Genomic DNA, 18,837 nt, shown 5'->3' on the forward strand with positions numbered 1-18,837 from the left:
CCGGGTCAGAGATCGGAACAAATCAGGCAGCCAGGACAGAGACAGAGCCTGGTCAGAGATCGGAACAAGTCAGGCAGCCGGGACGGGAGACAGAGCTTGGTCGGAGATCGGAACAAGTCGGGCAGCCGGGACGGGAGACGGAGCTTGGTTGGAGATCGGAACAAGTCAGGCAGCCGGGACGGGAAACGGAGCTTGGTCAGAGATCGGAACAAGTCAGATAGCTGGGAGGAGCGGGAAGCCAGGGGTCGATACTGGAAACAGAATCAGGCAGGATACAGGTAACCGGGACAGGAGAACGGAGCTTGGATCAGGGATTAATACAGGAAACAGGATCAGGATACAGGTAGCCAGGACAGGAGAACGAAGTTTGTATCGGGATCGGTGCAGGAAACAGAATCAGGATACGGGTAGCCGGGACAGGAGGACAGAGCTTGGATCGAAATCGATGCAGGAAACAAAATCAGGATACGGGTAGCCGGGATTACCGCATAATAAACATAAATTGAGAGGCACATTATGTAAAAAAACTGAATAAAATGACTAAATATTATCTTTTAACTGGCCTCTTTGTTTGCTGGTCCGCAGCAAACAGCAGTTTGAAAAACTGATCCAATGACAACGGGTCAGGTGCAATCGACATTTCGTTCTGTGTACATTGTTACACAGAATGACAATACAAGGAAATTATTATTATTATTATTATTATTATTAAAAAAACAAGTTGTTTGAGTAGACATTTATACCAGATATGACCATGAGAGGGCAGTAGTTAAGGGGAAAAATAGAATTAGTATCTGTTTGTTTTCAGGCGTGACTCATAGCCACGCTCTTATCAGACTTTATAGAAATGTTCTATCTGTCAATCATCCCTTCATCCAGGTATTGTCCTACGTTCTCATAAGAGCTTCGACCGGACCCCGACGCAATCCAGTCCACCGACACCGTCTAGTCTTCAACATTCGGAATATACAATATTTCCTTCCTACGGCATCTCCTATTCCAGGTAAGGAAGCGTTCTTCCAGTAGGAAAATAACATGTATTTTTTTTTTGTTTATATCTTTTTCTTTTCAGGTGACTAAAAATGACGTGGACGTTGGTACTGCTTTTCGGTAGGTACTACATTCAGGTGTAGTGTTTAGCCTAGCATACAGGTTCTAATTTTCGAGTTAAATTATTTTTTTATCGATCCTATTTTCTCTATTTTTAATCGTTTGCCGGGTAATAACGTAGTCATGACAGTTATTATGGAAATTCAAATAAATTCCAGGACATGGACAAAAGAAATCTATATATTGATAATTATTTCAAGAAATTAAATAAAACAATAGAACTAGAATCTATTTATTAAACGAATGTAGGTTGCATCTTTTTGTTGATTTATTTTACAGGAAATACAGTAACCAAATAATTTGGGGGTTTTATAACGTAAATGAGCCAAAAAGGTGTAGTTTTTAGCTAGCTATCTGGCTAACGTTTTAGCTTCGGAGCTAGCTTTCTACGTTTTTAGCTATTCAGGAAGCTATCTAGGTAGCTTGTTACATTGCAGTCTGTCTAGCTAACATTTTATCATTTTTTTTGCTAGTTATCAAGCTAAATATTAGTCCCCTTTCTAGCTAGTTAGCTAGCTTTATTTTTTAGCTTTCTGTCTGGCTTTTTAGTTGCCTTTTTACTCGTTTAGCTAGCTGTCTAGCTCGTTTTTAGTTTTGTACCTGTTTACATTTCTAGCTATATCTCAAGATACTTTCTCAGTTATTTAGCAGGCATTCTAGGTATCTTTCTACATTTTTTTGCAGGCTATCTAGCTAACATTTTGTCATCTTTTTTGCTAGTTATCAAGCTAAATATTAGCCTTCTTTCTAGCTAGTTATATAGCTTTATTTCTAGCTTTCTATCCAGCTATTTAGTTGACTTTTTTATCTGGCTCGTTTTTAGTTTTGTACCTGTTTACCTGTCTGGCTAAATCTCAAGATACTTTCTCAGCTACTTTGCACGCTATCTAGCTAACATTTCGTTTTTTTTTTTTTGCTCGTTATCAAGCTAAATATTAGTCTCCTTTCTAGTTAGTTATCTAGCTTTATTTTTTAGCTTTCAATCCAGCTATTTAGTTGACTTTTTATTCGTTTAGCTAGCTATCTAGCTCGTTTTTAGTTTCGTACCTGTTTACCTTTCTACCTAAATCTCAAGACACTTTCTCAGCTACTTTGCACGCTATCTAGCTAACATTTAATCTATTTTTGCTAATTATCAAGTGAAATGTTAGCCTCCTTGTAAGCTAGTCATCTAGCTTTATTTTTTAGCTTTCTATCTGCCTATTTAGTTGACCTTTTACTCGTTTAGCTAGCCATTTAGCTCGTTTTCAGTTTTGTACCTGTTTACCATTCTAGCTTAATCTCAAGCTACTTTCTCAGCTATTTAGCAAGCATTCTTGGTATCTTTACATTTTTGCAGGCTATCTAGCTAACATTATATATTTTTTTGCTAGTTATCAAGCTAGATGTTGGCCTCCTTTCTAGCTAGCTATATTTTTTAGCTTTCTATCTGGCTATTTAGTTGACCCTTTACTCGTTTAGCTAGCCATCTAGTTCGTTTTTAGTTTTGTACCTGTTTACCTTTCTGGCTACACCAGAGAAAGTCTCTTCCTCTTCTTTTCTCCTTGTCCACTTTCCTGCATGTCTTTCACGGAGTCCATTGTAAATAATAGCTGATTGTAGCGGTACCATACTGTTTACAAAGTGGGAAGGGTACACGAAGAGCATGCTGGGATTCATGCCTATGCATCGGTTGCGGCGATTGGCAGCACGTACCGTACTGTAATTTTGACTTTGTATCCTGAAACACCCTTGTATTTAGTGGCAATATCTTCCCGCTCAGGTACTTTGTAACCTGAAACTTATGTAGAGACATTTGGAAGTAGAGGTAACACTCTATACCGTAAGTGTCGGAAGATCCCGAGAGTATACACACCATAGATCTTACTGAAGTCACAATCTCATGTTCCTTATAGTGTGGTGCGCCTGTTGTTTTTTTTGCTGTCCAATTTCATTTCAGGTAGCTCGCTAGTAGCGCTAGCTTCGGGATGGACCTATCACTACTCCCACAGTACCATGACCTGGACGAAGGCTCGCCGATGGTGCCAAAGGTACCACACGGACATGGTGGTGGTCCAGAACCGGGACGAGAACGCGGCTCTGGTCTCCCACTTGCCCGATAGGAACCGCAGCCCGTACTACTGGTTGGGCCTCAGCAGGAAGCAGAAGGACGGGAGTTGGATCTGGGTCGGGAACAACAGCACCTGGGTTGGTGTGGAGTCCTGGGCCCGGGACGAACCCAACAATAACCAAAGTGGGCCCGTTTGCGTGGAGCTTTACGTCAACGCCGGAAAGAATCGGGGAAAATGGAACGACGAAGACTGCGGTCAACACAAGTATGCTGTGTGCTATCGAGGTATCTTTGATTCTGAAGGTTTTTTTTAAATTTCTAAGGACGGTTACCCCAAAAATGTACGCAAGAGATATCAAAATCAAGAGTAGCGCCCCAAAATGACTCACTAGCTCACTAACCTAATCCGTCCATCGATCAATAATTCAATAAAGTATGTCAAGTCAAGTCCTGTTTATTTGTTTGGCCCTTAATCACAAAGAGTCTCAAAGGGCGACACAGACCATAGGTTATTCATATGCTATAGAATAGAAGTGTGTTTTAAGCCTAGATTCAAAAAGTTCCACTGAGGTTGCAGATCAAATCTCAGGGGGAAGCGCATTCCACAGCACCGTGGCTGTGATTTAAGCCGTAGGGGCGCCACGGAATCCAGGACACTAGCTAGGATAGCATTAAACTCCTTCAAGAGTGAGTCAATAGAGCCCTTATATAAAGGAAACAACTTAGCTACTCCTGAAATAAGTTCAGAGAGCTCAGAAACTATGCCGGTGCTTATTATATTGCGTCCACTAAATCCTTTAGTTTTTTTAATACAATAATAGCCAGCACCTCAAATGTCAAACATATAAATACATAAAATGTGACCAATAAATATAGTATGTGAAATAAATGCCTAAATCGTTCAAATATGTTAAGTAAATCAAATGTTAAATGAATACATACACAAATGTGTCGAATAGTACCCGTGTGAGAAACGTCACGCGTTTGGGTCCTGATCCAGTTCTGGTTCATGACATTAAAGGGGACAAATAAACAAATAGATATAGGTCAAACCAATACCTAACCAATGAAAACATGTTAAATGAATAAAATGTGAAATACATTAAAAAATGAAATATGATCAATTAAATGTCAGGGTTGCCATGGCGTCCAAATGGCCCCGCCTGTGTGGCGCCAGCTACAGCTCATTGACAGATTGGCTTTCCGTTAATTTAAGCTTAGTGTTCTCACTCTTCAATTGTCAGTCCGTCAACGAACTTCTGCCCCGCAAGACGGGGGTTTTGACTCGGTCCGGTTTCCTGTTGGTATTTCCCAATCCCGTTTATTTTGTCCTGTTAAATAACGGTTTCCAGTTTCATTCCCGTCTATTTTCGTCCTGTTTAGTATTCCCTCCAGTTTTCGTTACCATCTAGTTTGTCCTGTTTTATTTCGATATCCTGTTTTGTTATCAATCCCGTCTCTCCCGTCCTGTCCGGTATCGACCCCATCTGTCCGATATCTACTCGTGCAATCGGTATCGATCTCGTCGGCCTCTGGCTTCCTATCGTTCCACGCCAGACTGCTGCCTAACGTGCATGACTCCCCATTTCCCGTAAAATGAAAGCTTGTGTGAGAAACGTCACGCGTTTGGGTCCTGATCCTGTTCTGGTTCATGACATTAAATGGGACAAATAAACAAATAGATATGTCAAATCAATACCTAAATCATTAAAATATGTTAAATAAATAAGATGCGAAATAAATAATAAATAAATGAATCAAGTATTTTAAATAAATAAGGAAATAAATGAAATATGTTAAATACATCAAATATGACAAATATATAAACAAATACAATACGTCAAATATATACCTAAATAATTAAAATATGTTAAATTAAATGTGAAATAATTACATATATAAAAGTAACATATTAAAAGAATAAAATATGAAACATACTTAAATAAACAAATATAATGTTAAATAAATACCTGCATGATTAAAATGGCTGTGGCTTTCTCTGAGATTTCTGTGAGATTTTTCAGCCCATCCCATTTCCGACACGGCAAGTGTCTATAAAAAAAAGGAAAGTTGACAGTGAGGGCAGCCATTTCCAGGACAAGTGGAAATTGCAGTATTTTTTTCACCGAAATTCAAAACGCTGTTTTTAAAGAATATAATATCAAGAAGCACTGCTAGACGAAACATGCTGTTTACAAAAAGATAATTGGAAACAAGTTTTGTGAAAAGGTGAAGCAACGGGAAGCCTTTTCAACCCCGCGAGTCAAATGAAAATTCTACAAAGGCAAGCTACTTTCACGGACGGTCAATTTATGAAAGATTGTTCAAAGAGTAGTCGGCTGTCCCACATCTTTACGAATCTCGCCGGCTTTCTCAAAAGTCTCGACCCCCCCTGGTTGACCCAATCAGAAAGCAGAACACATGATGCAAATTGGTGAAGAAGCGACACGGTGAAGCGCGACAGGCCTTATAACGATTGTTTCCTATACTTTTCTTAAAAAATTAAAAACAAATCCTATTTACTCTTCACAACAGCTCAATGTAATGCGACTATATGCGGAAGAGGAAGATGCGAGGAGGCGGTCAACAACATTAGCTGTCTGTGTGAGGACGGATTTCGAGGAGATCAATGTCAAACAGGTGAGGAGAAAACAACACGATAAAGAAACACGAGGGAATGGGTGTGCTGAGCGGATTGTTCAAATAAGGTGTTTGAGAGGAAATGAGCTTTAGAGCTTCTATGTCTTGGAATGAGATGTTTGGGTAGTATGTGTGGAATGACATGACTGAAAAGGTGAAGAGATGAGGAGGTAAGGAGAAGAACTGGTTTGGTGAGGGACCTATCTGAGATAGTTTGGACACATGGAAAGAATGGATGAAGGCCGTTTGGCTAAAAGAGTATGAGTGCAGAAGTGGTGGAGAATAGAATGACAGAAAGGCCGAAATAGGGTTGGACGGATGGGGCGAAGCGTGCTCTGGAGGTGAGGTCGGTTGATTTAATGGATGCAAGAGTGTGTGCTAGGGATAGATGACTCCTGTTGGCGCATATGATGCGGAGGGGGTAAACCAGTGTACGCTGTGGGGCTTCTCTGCTGATAGAGAGATAGATACCATAGATAGATAGATACCATAGATAGATAGATAGATAGATAGATAGATGGATACCATAGATGGATACCATAGATACCATAGACAGATATCATATGTACTATAGATACCATAGATAGATACCATAGATAGATATACAGTATACCATCGATAGATAGATACCATAGATAGATATCAAAGATACCATAGATATCATAGATACCATAGATAGATACCACAGATACCATAGATAGATAGATACCATAGATAGATACCATGATATCATAGATACCATAGATAGATGGATAGATAGATACCATATATAGATACCATAGATATCATATATACCATAGATAGATACCACATATACCATAGATAGATAGATAGATACCATAGATAGATACATAGATAAATACTTTATTCATCCCTGTATGTAAATTGACACTTCCAGCATTATCCTTGTGAGGAAAAATAAAAGATATAGAATCCAAAAATACCCAGTATAACGTGTTGCTATAGAGTATTTAAATAGTGCTACATAAAATACACACTGTAATAGAAATAAGGTAATATGCAAATGTGGGGGTGGGGTTTCATGTGGGCTTCTACTCCCCTGGATGGAGTTAAAGAGCCTCATGACATGAGGAAGAAATGATCTTGTCAGAAACGGACCGGGAAGCAGGAAGTCGGAACTCATATGCGTAGACGATCTGTCAAAATTTGTCCAACACACAAACGGACCAAAAACAAAACAAAACAGGTTTAAAGGCAATCAAAATGACAAACTAGGCATTCCTCAGATCAAACAGGCATGAACAGGTCTTCAACAAGGTAAAGCAATGATCTGGCAACGGGCAGTCCCAAAAGGAGCATTTAAGTACTCCAAAAGCAATCGGTCCAATGCGTCTCAGCCGGTGTCAAGGGGCGGGGCCAGCTGGGCGCCATGACAACCGTGCAGGACATGACAGATCTCCTCAGTCTATCCGTGATCGCATGGTACAGCAAATTACTCGCCGTTGCGCTTCATGTTCCATGTCAGGATGGGAAGAGCGAAGTGGAATGAACGTTTGGTGAATGTGGTTTCTTGACTCGAGCCACCATTAGGGGGGGTATGACTTCAGTATATAGATAGAACAAACGTTAATGAGTCGTTCTGGGTTAGGATGTACAGAATTCCAACTAACATCAGCGCTTTTGTTTTTCTTGTCGGCATGGTTTTCCTGTGAAGCCCCCGCGCCCCCGTCCTCGGAATGCTCTCCCGTCTTGCCCCCGAACGGAAACTTCAGTTGTTCCCGAGGAAACGGGACCCTGGGTTGGAGGTGTCGCTTGGCCTGCCATCCCGCTTTCCTGAATCTCGGCTCTCCGGAGATCACCTGCGGGACCTCGGGGCTCTGGAGCGGCCCCGGGCCCGTCTGTGCCAGTGAGTACTTTTTGGGGCGAAGATCGGGGGCCGTTTGAGGTTCTGAGTAGGGGTGGGAAAACTACGGCTCGCGGGCCACGTGCGGCCCGCCAGGCTTCTTTATCCGGCACACCAAACAAAATTGGTCGATATATAATGACAATATATATCATAGTCGATAAAGTATTACTAATAAAAAATGTTTTTGGGGTGCCAACTTTGTCCGCAACAAAAATACTTCTTCCCAAATACTGCAAAAATACTGAAAACGAAATTTTAAAATTCAGTGCTTAAAAACAGGGACCTAATATATCATTTTGTTTTCATTGATGATACTATATAAATACTACAAAAATACTACTACAGTGATACTATGATACTAAATACTATTACAGGAAATGCTCCATTATACAACCACAGTAATATTCAAAAATACTTTTACAGAAATACTACAACAATACAAAATGTATTAAATATAAAAATGATTTTTTGTATTAATCGAAATTGCAATCAACAGAAAAATACTTGTAAATATTCCGACGTAAATATTCCAAAAATACTTCATCAGAGTTATTACGATAGAAATACTACAAAAATACTATCAAATTTAGTGCTTAAAAACAGGGCCCAGAATATAATTTTGTTTTCATTGATAAAAATAAAAATACTATATAAATACTGCAAAAATACTACTACAGTCATACTATTATACCAAATACTATTACAGGAATATTAGAACAGAAATGCTACATTATACAACCACAGTAATATTTAAAAGTACTTTTACAGAAATACTACAAGAATACACAATTAAATAAAAAATGTTTTTTTTTGTATAAATCAAAATTGCAATTAATACTTTTGTATTATACATGTATATACTTGTACATAAATATTCTGAAAGCAAATACAACAAAAATACTTCATCAGAATTATTGCGATAGAAATACTACAAAAATACTATCAAATTTAGTGCTTAAAAACAGGGAGCTAATATATCATTTTGTTTTCATTGATAAGGATAAAAATACTATATAAATACTACAAAAATACTACTACAGTCATACTATGATACCAAATACTTTTACAGGAATATTAGAACAGAAATGCTACATTATACAACCACAGTAATATTTAAAAGTACTTTTACAGAAATACTACAAGAATACACAATTTATTAAATAAAAAAATTTTTTTTGTATAAATCAAAATTGCGATTAATACAAAAATACTTGTACATAAATATTCCGACGTAAATATTACAAAAATTATTACGATAGAAACACTACAAAAATACTACTACAGTAATACTATGATACATAAATACTATTACAGGAACATTACAACAGAAATGCTTCAAAATACAACGACAGTAATATCATTTTCATAATAATATGATAAATATTATTTGAAAAAATACTAAAGAACTAATACCAAGATACTAGTGAGGTAATACTTCCAAAATACCACTACGGAAATACTTTAATTCAAAAATACTATGACAGTAATACCTCAAAAATATTTCTACAAGAAAACAACAAAAAGTATACTTTGGAAATACTACTAAAATACCAGAAAAATACAACTAGAGTAATACTACAAATTCCTAGCATCACTGTAGGAATCAAATGGACTGAACCATTTCAAGTCAGTGGAGTATTTCAGACTATGCCTTGTTCATATTTCTTTTTTGTTTTAATTGAAAAACACACACACATTATATATATATATATATATATTATAGTGAAGAAAATATTTGAACACCCTGATATTTTGCTAGTTCTCCCACTTAGAAATCATGGAGGGGTCTGAAATTTTCATCGTAGGTGCATGATCACTGTGGGGGAGATAAACTAAAAAGAAAAATCCAGAAAAATAAATACATGTATTAGTATAAGGTTTTTCATGATATTTAAGCCTGGCCTTTATTAGATTAAAGAGAGTTTTTGGGGGGTGCTTGAGCACCCCCAAAACCAGGCCGGTTACGCCCATGCTCAACATTATCTCGGAATAACACTCGCCATCGTGATTTCCTCAGGCTATAAATTCCTGTTGGTAGTAGCGGGCTGCGGAAGCTTCACGTTTTGCTGCGGCTGCTGCTTGTGTGTTCGTTGGCTGCAAAGCAGGAAAAGTAAGCGCAAGTGCACAGAACATTTTCAATACAGACTATAATACTTTGTTTTTTTCTTTGGACAGGAACGAAGCCCCACCGAGTGAGGTAAATGTTGATTTATGGATGAAAACGTTCACGGTGGCTGTTGTCGAAGCTAAATATGCTAGATTTTGACGATTGGATATTTTTTAAAACAAATACCGTAAATTCCTGACTACAGAAAGCACGTAATTAAAAGCCGCAGACTCAAATTTGAAAGGTAGGGTATGTAAGTTCAAAATTTTCTACTTGCTGACGCCATCTTCTGGCTGAAATCATCATTGCAGCCTCTTTCCAGCTGCTTCTGTTGTGCGTCCAGTTACGTGTCTCTCAAATAATCTTCTTTTTTGCATCTTTTGGGGAGTTTGGGTTGGCATTTGGACCTTATTTGAAACACTCCTTCTCTTACTTCCACTATTTTCATCCTAGAATAGAAAGGAATTGCGAGCACGCGTGTGAAATCGCTCTCCACACCACCACCCCCACCGCCTCCTTTCCTCCAGCTTAATGCGCTCCGTGGTTGATAAAAGCAGATAGGTGAGGTCAAAATGAAAAATATAAAGGCTCATTGAACTTAATAGGGCTGTCATGGTTGCCATGGTGCCCAATTGGCCCCGCCCATGTGGCGCCAGCTGCGGCTCGTTGAGAGATCGGCTTTCTGTCTATATTAAGCTCAGCGCTCTCTTGCTTCCTTTGTCAGCCTGTTAAATTAACTTCTGCCCCACAAGACGTGGGTTCTGTCTCGGTCCTGTTTTCCTGTTGATATTTCCAGTCTGGTATTGTTCCCGTTTATTTTGGTCCTGCTAATTTCGGTTTCCAGTTTTGTTTGTGTCTGTTTTTGTCCTGTTGTTATTTTCTCCAGTTTTTGTTCCCGTCTGGTTTGTCCTGTTTATTTTTGATATCCTGATTCGTTGTCTATCTTGTCTGTCCTGTACTGTATCGACCCCATCTGTCCAGTATCAACTCAATTGGAATCGATCTCTTCGGTCTCTGGCTTCCTGTCTTTCCACGCCAGACCGGCTGCCTAACGTGCATGACTGCCCCATTTCCCGTAAAATAAAGGCTTGTGTGAGAAAGTCACGCGATTGGGTCCTGATCCTGGTCTGGTTCGTGACAAGGGCGTTGTTAACACATGTGTATTTGAAACTTTTAAGGACACCTAAAACAACGCATCCCACTTGTAGGGACGAAACTAAATTTTGTCTTTGTACAAATGGCCCAGAATTTTTGGGCTGCGGGCTTCAACGAGCATAAAAAGTACCGCCATTTTCTCACAATTTCTCGTTACACACAACGTTAATATCAATGACAATTCAATTTTAGGCCTGATGCAACCCAGCAGTTCACTTCTGCTCCCAAGTCTTTTGCGTCACGTTTTCAGATCACGTGAACAAATCGAGGTGACGATTACAAAGGGCGCATATTTACTACTGCGCTTGTCACGACCAGAACAGAAGGAGGACCCAAATGCTTAACATGACTCACAAGTTTATTGAAATTTAGAGGAAAAGCAGCGCCAGCGATCCGGTGCTCGCTGGACGCGTGAAGCAAGCGTGTCCTGAATGCGGAAGTGGATCTTTCGGAGCGTGAGATCGTCGCGAAGTTAGATGGAAAAACAGGTCGTTAGCCAGGACGGGAGATCAGAACGTGGTCAGGGTCAAAAAACGGGTCGTAGCAGGAGACAAACGGGAAAATCAGGAACGGACGAGTGGAAAACGGGTGACAAAACGGGACCGACGGGAGTCAGAGTCAAAAAGGCTTGCCTTGTGAAAACAGAGGTTCGCTGACGGACTGACAACAGGCGAGTGAAAGGACTGAGCTTAAATAGGACGGGGAACCAATCAGCGGGCACAGGTGAGTGTAATGAGTAATCATGACAGCGCCAAAAGAAAAGGCAAATTGAACATCAAATGTAAGCCCTATATTTCCAGACTCGTTTCCGACCCCGACCACGTCTTGCTCTCCCAGTCCCTGCTATCGACCTGTTTTTCTGCCCCTGACACCGCCATCACTCGCTACGGAAGATCCACTTCCGTGTTCGTATCACAAACCGAGTGCGAGAGCGGCTTGCTTCCTGCGTCCAGCAAACACCGGATCGTGGGCGCAGCCCTTCCTCTATCAACAAAAACTTGTGGTAAACGCTACGCAATTGGGTCCTGTTTCAATTCTGGTCCTGACATAAATAACATTGTTTCAATTCCATGGAGATACAGTCGGTGGTTTAGCAGGACTGTCTCAAAAACATTGGAATATTTGGATATTTCTTTTCTCTAATGCCATTTGAAAAATGTCATACATTCTGGATTCATTACGAATCAATATATATTAAACACCGTTTATCATTTTATTATTGATGATTATGCCTTACAGCCTATTAGTAGTATGACTTTATCATATTTTGAGATATTTACATTTTCGCCGTAATAGGCAATGTTAAAACAATAAAATGTCATGATTACCGATGCGAATCACTCCGATTGGCTCCCTGGCCCTATTTAAACCCACTCCTGTCTGTCACTGTTGGTCAGTCCGTCTGCAAACCTCTGTTAACACTAGGCAAGTCTTTTACGACCCTGACTGCCACCTGTTTTTGCTCCTGTCTGTCCCACGGCTTCGAGACGTTTTTGATCCCGACCACGTCTACTCTCCTCTCCTGGCTTTCGACTTGTTTCCTACCCCGACCACGTTTTTGCTCTCCTGTCTCGGCTACTGACCCGTCTTTCTGTTCCCGACACCGCCATCGCTCGCCACGGAAGTCCCACTTCCGCGTTCGGAGCGACCTGCTACCTGCGCTCAGCGATCACCGGATCGTGGCTGCAACCCATTCCTTTCTTCCAATAAAACTAACGTAACGCAAGTGGGTCCTGTCTCCGTTCTGGTCCTGACCTAAAAGACTTGCTATATCCCAGTTGATCAGTAATGAACCCAGATTGTACGATTTTTGTTTTTGTTACAGAAAAGAAAGATCTTTATTTGAATTTTCGAAGTCAAGTCTTTAATTTCCTCAAAATACAGCAAAAATATTCCGTTTTAAAAGAATGATATTTTCCATTTTTCCCTTTACAGGTTGAATGAGGAAGCAACAACATCGCCCATTGGATTAGAGGGTTGAAGATCGATCTGGGTTCGTTTAGTCATGTCTGTGCTGTCACGTTGGTCACGTGCTAGTTATGTAGGCAGAAATCTTTAATCATGGATCATTTTTTGTCATTCACTAACTGTTTATCTATTTTCCTGACCGTTATCAACTGATATACAAATTTATTATATTTTACGAGTATTTTTCTTTGGAATTACTGTTTTTGTTGTTTATTATACATTTTTTTAAAAAAATGATGTTTAGTTTTATTGACTACTCAAGAGTTGGGTTATTTTATCCTGGTATCCACCCTAAAGAATAATAAATTGGTATTGAATATCCCAATAATCGTCATTCGTCAAATTTGTGGGTCAGGAGTGTGACACAGAGTGAGAGGATTCTAATCAGGGGTCGGCAACCTATGACACGTGTGCCAGCAGTGGCACGCGAAGGGTCAACCAGTGGCACGCGAGCCTACGGCAAAATATTCATGATTATTTTTAAAAAGTGCGCATTTTTACCTGAAATGTAGACACTTTCAGTTGTGCGCCGTGTTTAGAGGCTTTACGGTAGCACCACCCCCTCCGTGTTTTGACCCAGCCACAGAAACACCGGCGCGCGATAAATGAATGAATAATGACAGCACCTTTAGCGAAAAAATCTCGTTCTTTGACGACTGGGGGCTTGTGCAAAAAATGACGTGCTGTTTGTGCATTATGCCTCAAGAGCGTTGTACCTCACACATCAAGTGTTAAACGTAACGACGAGACAAAACATGAATTCAAATCGTAGACATTAAAACGCGCTGTGTCCAGGAACGGCAACCAAACACAGACCCTGAAGACCTTTGTCACCGCTAGAAACACCACCACTGAAGCAAGTTATCACATTGCTCACTGCATAAATAGCAAAGCACGGAAAAACATTTATACCTGAGACCAAATCAGCTGTTATTTCTGTATGTTATATCCATGTTGTATATCTGGACTGGTGTAAAATGACAGCTCTTTCGGATATAAAAAGAAAAGTTGTGCGAGTCATTGATCTTGGTCTGGCACACGGATTTACAAGGAAATTTGAAAGTGGCACGCCACACCGAAAAGGTTGCTGGTATAAATGAACAAATAGTTCTTTGGGAGCGGCACCCTTCGTGCCCATCGGGAAATGCACATTCATGAGTGTTGAAGAGCACTTCAAAGTTCATCCGATAAACATGAAAACACAGAATCAGGTTAGAAAAACAACACCGCGTGTTTCAATAAATCATGTGAGTGATGGGTTTTGGTGAGGATGGACCCATGTGGGGGAGGCAGGAACAGGAAATGGCTTTCCCCCCCCCCAGTTTTTGTTCTCAACCATGCCTACTCTCCTCTCCCAACTTTCGACTCGTTTCCGATCCCGACCAGGTTTTTTGCTCTCCTGTCCCTGCTACTGACCCGTTTTTTTTCTGTTCCCGACACCGCCATCGCTCGCCACGGAAGTCCCACTTCCGCGTTCAGAGCGACCTGCTTTCCGCGTCCAGCGATCACCGGATCGTGGGTGCAACCCTTTCCTTTCTTCCAATAAAACTGTGAGAAACGTTACGCGAATGGGTCCCGTCTCCGTTCTGGTCCTGACATATACTCATTCTTGGATATCTTTCTAAACTATTCGTATATTTCATATGGCAGAAAGAGGGGAACACTTGAACCAACTTTAGTTGCATAGATTTCTAGAAAATTATTTTTTAAGAATTAAAAAAATAAACACAGAAGATTTATACTACAGCAACTCTGACAAAAACAATAAAAAAATGAACAAATCTTATCGAAACAATTGATGACCAAGCAGCACATATTTCCCCTTCCTAACAAATGATTACCGTATCTTTGGCGCCACCTCGTGGCGAACACAACTAGGTGAGTTTGTTAACTGCCGCTGATGAGTTCGACAGAAATATTCATCAGGATTAAGCAAAATTGCACCTAAAAGGAATACATGTATTCGTGATGGGCCGTCAGGGCCTGCAAGGCCTCCTATACAGGCCTAAAAGTATCTTAATCGTTTTTGTTAGTCCCATTTTGTCCATGAATACTTGTTAAATCATTCCAAATTTCATTGGCAGGCCGTGCATGTCACACCGAGGCCTTCAGTAGTACTACGTCTGAATCAATAAAACCCTCAATAATTATTTGATGGCTATAAAAACAGCTGAGACATCTATTGAAAACCACCAATGCGTCATACCAGGCAGTGATGCAGCTGGCCAGGATGCTTTAGATCACAGGTGTCAAACAGGCGGCCCGCGGGCCGGATCAGGCCCGCTAAGGGATTGAATCCAACCCGCGAGACAACACTCAGAGAAGCGCAAGAGGAAAAACCAGCTGCAGGTTGAAATATGTCAACTTGATGTTGCCAAAGCCAGGTGCCTCGAACAAAGACACTGTACTTGTATCTCTCTCTTTTTTCCACCTCTTTTCTCCCACTCTGTGTCTCTCATTTTCTCTTCCTTTGTTGCTCTTTGTCTCTTTCTCTGTCTTTTAACCTCTTTTGCTCTAACTTCTTTTTTTCCTTTCTCTCTTCATACCCTTTGCGCTGTCTTCTCTCTCGTTCTGTCTTTCTATTTCTCTTTGGATTTCTTTCTTCCTCTCCCTTTTTTCTCCTCCTCTCTCACAACTTTTTATCTTTTGTTTCTCCCTCTCTCTCCCTCTCTCGGTTTTTCTTTCTTTGTCCCGCCCTCTCCTTTTCCCTCCCTTTCTTTTATTTCTTTATCGCTCTTTCTTTCTCCTTAATCTTCTAGTCCGGCCCCCGACAGAATGCTCTATCGTGTGGCCCCCGAGTTAAAATGAGTTTGACACCCCTGCCTTAGGGGAAACCTGTTTATATTAAGGTGGGAGCCTTCAACTATCATCCTGAGGGTGGCAGTAGGCCCCCAGGCCACGAGTTTGAGAGGCTTGAATCCTGAACGGAAAAAGAAAAACAAAACATGACAGTAATCCTTTCTTTTTTTGCGGCGGCGGTGTCAAAACCATTGTCAAAACCCAGCAAGTAGAAACATGAATTCACCAGAAATCAGTCAGATATAATACAGTATATACAATTCTAACAAAAAACAACTCCAGAGCTACAAATGAAAACACACAACACATAAGGAATGAATGAATTGTTGAATTTAATATCATTGTAAAAAAGTAACTAAATCACAAGGCTTGTTTTCAGTGTAAGAAATTAAATGTAGAGTGAGGCCGGCTAGCTGCACGCTAGTATCGGGCATGCTTGGGTTGAGCCAGGTCATTGTGATGAGTAGTAAGAGTCACCAATGTAGCACTTTTCCACAAGTTGGAGCTCCAGGTCATCCGTTTCATGGGTAATGGACCTGGCTCGCAAGGGGTGGCTTAAGAGCGTTGTTAGCTTAGCCGTAGCAGCCTCGCCTTCTCCGTCTCCTCCCGGACCCGATAACAATCCAAGGAGCACCCGCTGGTGATCAGTATTTCTTTGCGGTCTTCTGACTTTCCTCAGAGTCCATCTAAATTGATTCAGTTCTTTTCAATGTTATAAGCGAGGGGGGGGGGGGGGGGGGGTTGATGGACCATTAACTTAAGCAGAACCAGCCTAAAGACAGTCACGCCCACCCGACACTCACAAGGCCCTCCACCACCTGCCCCTATGCTAGCATTTGCTTTGTGTTGTCTGCTGCAGAACAAAATGCTCAATGAATATCTGATAAGTATTAAATCTGAGAAAGGGAAACCAGGATACTACGAGGGATTTTGGTATTCCAAAAATGAATTTGCTTATTTGCCAATGTATCGAGCAGGTCGCTTCTCAATGAAGGCCGCCATTCCTTCCTTCCTGTCCCGCGTGGGGATGACCTGAAATTGTCGACAAGCCCACATTCTTGATTTGTTACACTGGAGCAAGCTAACAATCAAGCTAACAGGCATGCTAACAGGCTTAACTCTCGGACACCAGAGCAGCGCTGGCTTACCTGAGCATAGCATATCTTTTCTATGGCCATGGCTGAGGTTTGCGAAACCCATGTAAGCTAACAGGCATGCCAACAAGTATGCTAACAAGTATGCTAACAAGTACGCTAATAGACAAATTTACAGGCTTAATTCTTGGACACGGGACAGCCATTCTTACCTGAGCGTAGCACATCGTCTCCATGGCCATCGCTTACTACACCCGTGTAAGCTAACAGGCGAGCTAACAGGCATGCCAACAAGTATGCTAACACGTATGCTAACAGGCTAGTTTACAAGCTTAATTATTGGACAAGGGAGCCGCCGTCTCTTACCTGAGCGTAGCACATCCTCTCTATGGCCATTGCTGAGGTGATGTCAACCTATCAGTCAAATGAGTCCAAAATAAGTCCTGGATTGGTTTAAAAATGTAAAAAGAGTAATGGAAAAAAAATCGTTTACCTCCATGCCTCTGTTCATCGCCTCTTTGGCCATCCGCACAGCGATAGGAGCCTGTTGGACATTTTGATGGATTGAACTTTGATAAAAATCCATGTATACAATGGGAATCGAACTCTGGTCACGGCGGAGAGTGCCGAAACCCTAATACGAAACCACGAGTGATACAGATGACATACAAAAAGGCATTACGTTTCATCTCATGAATCACACTCATTTCACGTATGGTGCCAGAAACAACTGTTAGAGAATGGAGGAATCAGAAAGTTGCCCTAAAGGATAGAGATAATAAAACTAAAAAACAAACAGAGAATGGAACAAAATAATAGAATGACAAGAAAAAAAAACCTTTGGTGTATCTGATGATGAATCAGACTATACATTTATGTCACGGTTGCCATGGCGCCCAATTGGCCCCGCCCGTGTGGCGCCAGCTGCTTTTCTTCTATTTAAGCTCAGTCACCTCCTGTCAGTCCGTCGACGAGACTCTGCCCTGCAAGACGTGGGTTTCAACTCTGTCCTGTTTCCTGTTGGTAATTCCTGTCATGTATTGTTCCCGTTTATTTTGTCCTGTTTAAAGTCGGTTTCCAGTTTCGTTCCCGTCCAGTTTGTCCTGTTTAATTTTGATATCCTGTTTTGATATCAATCCCGTCTGTCCTGCGCCAAGAATGTTGACTTTTTTATTGTTTAATATCTCTTGCATCCATTCAATATGTTTGGTGTAAAGTGTAAAGAAGAGGTGAGCCATTTCTTTGGAAATGAAATTGGAATAAGAAAGCTTGATGCGGTTGAGAAAATGGTCAGAACATTTTTTTTCGGCCACTTTTTACTACAGAGGTGGACCTCTTGGTGCATCTCCCAAAAGTAAGTCAAACTCAACTTTATAGAGCATATTATTTTATTAAATGTTTTTATCAAATCTAGCATTGAAGCAACTTATGAACAAATGTATACGTTTCATGGCGACCCATTTTTGGCATTGCAAAGAAAGTCCCTCACGCAGCCTAAGGTGGGGTATGTAGTTTAAGTGTCTGTGAAAAGTTGAAAGTGAAATATTTTCTCAGTTAATACCGTATTAACAATGCCCGACTGAGTTCGAAAAGCCCTTATGCGTTATTTTCCACTGCGATCGTTTGCTTTTATTTTACTTTACTTTTGTCAGGCCTGTTCGAGGCGGAACAAACCCCCAAAAAGATGAGAAGAAGAGTTCGATTGTGTAAGAAATGCACACAAATTGTGTCACTCTGCTACCATCTTCTGGCTTGAAGTCATGATTGCGGCATTACGTTTCTAAATGCCACGCCCGACTTTTAAGCTCAAATCTAGTTAAATTGATAAAAAATATTCATCCTTTCATATATATACATTTGCTTAAAATGTTAACCTCTTTGACATTGCTAAGCTTGGCCTATTTCTCCAGTGTGCTGCCAGCACGGCCTTGCCATGCAAGCTGGTAGAAGAAATCGAAAACGACAGAAGCCTGCAGAGGAAGATGCTTCATTTGGGGGAGGGGGCTTAAAAGAGGACTTCATGATCTGAGGAGGACTAAGTAAATGG

At 40.7% G+C, this 18,837-nt stretch overlaps 2 protein-coding genes across 11 annotated transcripts in view; one reads left to right on the plus strand and one right to left on the minus strand.

Annotated features, from left to right (window-relative positions):
- Positions 1-18,837, minus strand: part of echdc2 (enoyl CoA hydratase domain containing 2) — a 42,437-nt gene that overhangs the window by 8,802 nt on the left and 14,798 nt on the right. Inside the window, exons 9-12 of one of the 5 annotated variants that reach the window (XM_088349141.1) lie at positions 17,284-17,334; positions 17,157-17,204; positions 5,131-5,212; positions 199-251 (exon numbers count right to left, since the gene is read on the minus strand). In XM_088349141.1, the coding sequence (XP_088205267.1) occupies positions 214-251; positions 5,131-5,212; positions 17,157-17,204; positions 17,284-17,334 (219 nt within the window). In that variant the 3' untranslated portion in view covers positions 199-213. The other 4 variants (XM_088349142.1, XR_015852191.1, XM_088349144.1 and 1 more) reach the window with 4 other exon arrangements.
- sell (selectin L) lies at positions 2,442-13,175 on the plus strand. 6 transcript variants are annotated; one of them, XM_088349149.1, is made up of 9 exons: positions 2,442-2,932; positions 3,050-3,140; positions 3,213-3,445; positions 5,696-5,800; positions 7,476-7,667; positions 9,685-9,777; positions 9,843-9,864; positions 10,228-10,335; positions 12,865-13,175. In XM_088349149.1, the coding sequence occupies exons 2-8, from the start codon at positions 3,106-3,108 to the stop codon at positions 10,304-10,306; spliced, it is 759 nt and encodes a 252-aa protein (XP_088205275.1). In that variant the 5' UTR covers positions 2,442-2,932; positions 3,050-3,105; the 3' UTR covers positions 10,307-10,335; positions 12,865-13,175. The 6 variants fall into 6 exon arrangements, with proteins under 6 accessions (XP_088205275.1, XP_088205273.1, XP_088205272.1 ...); XM_088349147.1 differs by having other exon boundaries at positions 3,050-3,445; XM_088349146.1 differs by having other exon boundaries at positions 2,442-3,445.

This window comes from Urocampus carinirostris, chromosome 12 (genome assembly GCF_059441175.1).
Source record: "Urocampus carinirostris isolate Australia breed hairy pipefish chromosome 12, RoL_Ucar_1.0, whole genome shotgun sequence".
NCBI classification, from domain to species: domain Eukaryota; kingdom Metazoa; phylum Chordata; class Actinopteri; order Syngnathiformes; family Syngnathidae; genus Urocampus; species Urocampus carinirostris.

Coding starts and splice junctions, on each gene's coding strand:
- sell (XM_088349146.1), top strand. CDS start 3,106: ATGACCTGGACGAAGGCTCGCCGATGGTGCCAAAGGTACCACACGGAC. Junction 5,801..7,475: donor AGGAGATCAATGTCAAACAG/GTGAGGAGAAAA, acceptor TTTCCTGTGAAG/CCCCCGCGCCCCCGTCCTCG. Junction 9,778..9,842: donor TTGGCTGCAAAGCAGGAAAA/GTAAGCGCAAGT, acceptor TTCTTTGGACAG/GAACGAAGCCCCACCGAGTG.